Source organism: Pyrus communis, chromosome 3 (assembly GCF_041283825.1).
Source record: "Pyrus communis isolate YQ-2024b chromosome 3, ASM4128382v1, whole genome shotgun sequence".
NCBI lineage: Eukaryota > Viridiplantae > Streptophyta > Magnoliopsida > Rosales > Rosaceae > Pyrus > Pyrus communis.
In genome coordinates, this window is record NC_142567.1 from 27,904,404 (window position 1) to 27,909,155 (window position 4,752).

General features: G+C 34.6%; 1 protein-coding gene across 1 annotated transcript; it reads right to left on the reverse strand.

The window, feature by feature from the left end:
• On the reverse strand, window positions 1–1,615 carry LOC137714968 (multiple organellar RNA editing factor 6, mitochondrial). The gene is made up of 3 exons (XM_068454154.2): window positions 1,080–1,615; window positions 553–650; window positions 1–290 (listed from the first exon to the last, which is right to left on the reverse strand). Exons 1-3 carry the CDS (start codon window positions 1,475–1,477, stop codon window positions 238–240), a joined length of 549 nt encoding a protein of 182 aa, XP_068310255.2. The 5' UTR covers window positions 1,478–1,615; the 3' UTR covers window positions 1–237.
• Between the last annotated feature and the right edge of the window lie 3,137 nt (window positions 1,616–4,752).

The following is a 4,752-nucleotide window of genomic DNA, read 5'->3' on the forward strand; positions in this document are numbered from 1 at the left end:
TTCGCGCAAAATCGAGCACAGTAACGTTCTAGATTCATCGGTCAATGTCACTTAACTTAATAGAATAAAGCTTTGTTTGTTGTTATTATAAAATAATTTGATCTTCATCACCATACGAAAGAGCTATTGCAATAACCCTTTTCCTCCCGATCTTCCTCCCGATCTTCGTAAAACGAGAAATCTTGTTAGCTTGGAATTATCTTTTTATTATCCGCCGAATAGCCAAAAAGGGTCGGATCAATCGTCGGCCATATCCGGATCCGGGAAAGTTCCAAGAACACCGGGCAAGCCTAATAATAATAAGGAAAAAAACAATTAAAATTAAGGATGTGATATCCACACATCCCTTTTTACTTCTCACATACTTTTTTAATTTTCAAACGTTGAATCGGATGAATTGACAAAGATAAAGAGACAGGAATCAACGTGTGTGAAAAATAAAAAATAAAAAAATGTGTGAATAGCACATCCCGTAAAATTATTTATGCATAATCACTCACGTACTCGTAAACCAAACAGTAACATGCAAATCAATGCCACAAACAAACCTACCTTCAAACTTACGTGCCGTCAGCTCATCAATCTTACAAAAAAAACCGGAGCTCCAGCCGTAATACACCTTATATATCTTCTTCTTTGCTACTTCCAGACTACCACACCACAAGAAGAAGCAACAAAAGCAGGGATACAAAACAAAATTAACCAATCAATTACAAACAAATCATCATCAAACCATCAAGAATAATAGCTAAAAATCTCATAAATATTACATACAAGTAACGAAGTCAGAAATTGCGTGGAATTTTAAAAAGTAAAAGCCAAAAAGTTTAGACAATCAAATATATTTAGATGTTACATAATATTAATATCTTTTATAATTGATTAAGTTAGAATTGTTAGCGACGAAGTTCGCATTATAAATTATCAATGAAAACAAAAATATTTTTTTTCAATGTAAACAACCATGCTATTCTTCTATTTGACATTCATAGCAGAAAACGTTGCCATTTTCAAAATACTTTTCCAACGTTTTCCTAGCAACCAAACAAGAAATATCAAGGAACCCATTACGTACGTACCTCACACCAACGACTTTAACCAGGGTCTCTGCATAGTAATCGATTGGATCACACTCAACGCCGGGCTTCTCCATGACGATCCACCAGTAATCCCAACCTTGGAGGATCAATTCCATCTCTTCTGGTGGACGGCCAAATTTCGAACATGATTTGACCCCGCAACAGATCGGAGTGTACCTGGTGGTGGCCGTAGGGAATCGGACATCGTGGGTGGGCGGGGCGAGGGATCGGCGGCCCAGCATGAGGGATGGGATGGAGGGAGGGTTGGCAAGTTTGGATGTCAAGAAGAGGCGTTTGGGTATGAGGAGAGAGATTGTGAGGTGGCGAGATGTTGCGGTGGTGGCGGCGGTGGCGGCTGCGGCGGCCACGGCAATTGCTCGGACTAGGGTTTGAACCATTTTTGGGGAAATCAGGAGGCCTGAGAGAGTAAACTAAAGGAAATTCGATGAGGGTTTAGTGTGGGGACAAGGGTAACGTGGTATTTACCCTTGAGATTAGGAAACTTATTTACTTTTTTTGAATAATCAAAGCATGCTTTCCTTCAAACCCGAATCGTTCGATGGGAAGAGCAGTTAAAACTAGAGGTGGTTTTGGTACATTACCGTACCAAAATCTTTATGCCAATTATCATACTAAATATTTGGTACGATAAAATTTAGTATCATTATCGTACCAAATTTTTGGTATACCGAATATCGGTATACTAAATAGTTTGATTGGTATGGTATGTCAATGATAATTGTCACTTTATTTTACGCCACTTAATTTACCTAAAATCTAATATTTTTTAATTAATGTAGAAGTGTAAAAAATATAGAAAAAACGTATAAACGCTCGTAATGACAAGTTTTACAACTTTCATGAAGAGCTTAACTTTGAAATTTGTCATTATAATCATATAAATCATATATTAAGATTTAACCGCTCATTATTATTTACATTTACGCTTCATTTTTCTCATCAAATTTTGTTTTTTTCGGATTTTCTTTTTTGAAAACATGATCTATTAGAGGATACAGGAAGGTAAACGGTTTGGATCGTTGATATTATGTCAGAGTTTTACCGTTAGTGAAAATATTGTTTGATGTTTATAAAGTTTCTACAAACTATATGACATCGACTCATATTTCAGTTAACCATCAATATCGAAACATGATATCAAAGATTTGAGTCGTAATCTTCTTACATCCGCGCAGATGATCATGTTTTCAAAAAAGAAAATTTTAAAAATGAAATTTAGTAAGAAGAATAAAGCGTAAATGACAATCAACGGTTAAATATAAATTTAAGGTTTATGGATTATAGTGTTGGATTTTGAAGCTGACCTCTCATAAAAGTTGTAAAGCTTGTCACTATGAGTGATTGTATATCATTTTTTTACATTTTTTACAATTCTACAATAATTATTATTAATTATATTAATTTGTCACACAAATAATTATATGAATAAATACATAATATAATAATAATAATAATAATATTGGTATGTACGGTATACCACTGGTACTATTTTGGGTACCAGTACCATACCGAAACAGTATGGTACGGTACAAATATCATACCATTACCAATTGGTACAAATTTTTTGTAATAATTTGGTATGGTATGGTTGGTAGAGCGGTTGGTACAGTAATTTAGTAAAAATTTCCACCCCTAGTTAAAACCCACAACATACAAGTCACAACAACCAGACATTTAATACTGCAGTTTAGTGGTGCTCTTCTTCATTTGCAAGTGAAAGGTTTTAGGTTCGATTCTTGCCAAAAATAAATTTGAATTATATTATTATGGTTAGCCCATTATGAGAATTAGCATACTCTCCCGTCCCTTAAACCATCTCCAACCCTTAAGTTAAAACAAGATACAACAGCCAAAAAATAAAACTATAAATAATTTATGAGCAAAAATAAAGAAATATTATAAAATTATCTAAAAGACTCTTCGGCCATTTCTAACATAGTCGGCCAAAGAGTTATAGGTCAAAACATAAACTGTTTTGACACAAAATCCATCTCTAAGACCATTTCCAACCCTTGGTCTAAAACCTAAAATTTTTAGCCCATAAAATTAGGTTTTAACTCAGAACAACTTTTCTACTCCAACCCTTCTGGCCTAAAATTTTAGCCTCAGATTATTAAAGAATGAATTTAGACTATTTTTTTTAAAAGAAAAAATTATGTAGACTATCCTAATTTAATTTTATGAACATTTTAACCTAAAAATATTTAGACTCTGACAAATATTGAAAAATCACTAACCGACACCATGAAACTCGTTAAATACTATGAAAAAATATGAAACAAATAAGAGATTTTTTTTTTAATTACTTTAGCCGTTAGATTTAAATTTGGACCTTTAAAATTATTATTTTTTTACCGTTGAATTTCATCAAATTAGATTTTAACCGTTGGATTCAATGAATTTATAAATATAAAATTAAATAAAATATACATATATGGTGGGTCAACCCCACTAATCCTAGGCTAAATTTGGCTTCCATTTGAGTTTTAGGTTTTAGGCCACATTTTAGCCTTGGGTTGGGTTTGGTTTTTTTTTTGGGGGGGGGGGGGGGGGGGGGGGAGGGGGGGAGTAGAAGTGGAAATTTGAGTTTTAGGTTATTGTTGGAAAAGGTCTGGGGGAGTAGAAGTGGAGATTTGAGTTTTAGCTCAAAGTTGGAGAAGGCCTAAGACCTTCTCCAACAATGACCTAAAACCTAAAATTTCCCCTCCCTCTCTCCCCCCCCCCCCACCAAAAAAAAAAATCCACTCTAACCCATGATCTAAAATTAACCTAAAATCTAAAACTAATTTTAAGCCACAAAGCAAAATGGGTCCCACCAATTGAGACTGAAACAGGGGTGGTGAAGCCCACTGGCCAGCTTTCAATCGCCCACACAACAAACTCAACCTTGCATGCGCCAGAGAGAGAGATAAGCCAGGCCCACCCAGATGGGGTTGTCCCCCAGGTGTCAGCCAATTATGTAGCCCAACGACTACTTTTTTCAATCCAACGGCTGGATTTAAATGGGTCGTTGGTTAATCCAACAGTCCAAGTTCAAATTATTATATTTTTAGTTTTATATTTATATATTTATTGAATCCAACGACTTAGATCAAATATAATCAAATCTAACGGTCGAAATTTAAATCCAAAGGCTAAAATAATTTAAAACAATTATTTAACTTAAAATTCAACCAAAAACTCTATAAATACCTATGTATTTGTTCAAACATCCACACAAAACTCACTTTTCTCCTACAATTCTTCCAATTTTTCTTTCTGCCATTTATTCTCATTTCCAAATTTTTCAAGATGGCAAAAGAGCATGTTAGAGGTCATAATCGGACATTTGACGAAGATATTGCTTTATGTTTGGCATGGATTTCTGTTAGTGAAGATGGTGCCGTCGGCACAAACCAAAATAGAAAGGTTTTGTGAGGTAAATCGTTGATAAGTTCCATGAAAACTCCAACGCCGGTCGAAGGGAAATTGGTGGTGTTTATGATCGGTGGAAGATTATCAACAAAGTGTGCACTTTGTGGAAGGGAAGTTTTGAGAGAGCCATGGTTGACATGCCTAGTAGAAGGGGCACCTCATAAATTATGAGTTTATTTGTTGATATTTTAGTTGTCATGTACATAATAGTATTTTGTAACTAATTGCTTTTATGTAT

Excerpts from the sequence above, each read along its gene's own strand:
- LOC137714968 (XM_068454154.2), bottom strand. The coding sequence starts at position 1,477 with ATGGTTCAAACCCTAGTCCGAGCAATTGCCGTGGCCGCCGCAGCCGCC. Across the intron at positions 651-1,079 it reads GTTAAAGTCGTTGGTGTGAG|TCTGGAAGTAGCAAAGAAGA; the intron begins GTACGTACGTAA and ends GTGGTGTGGTAG. Across the intron at positions 291-552 it reads GACGGCACGTAAGTTTGAAG|GCTTGCCCGGTGTTCTTGGA; the intron begins GTAGGTTTGTTT and ends TATTATTATTAG.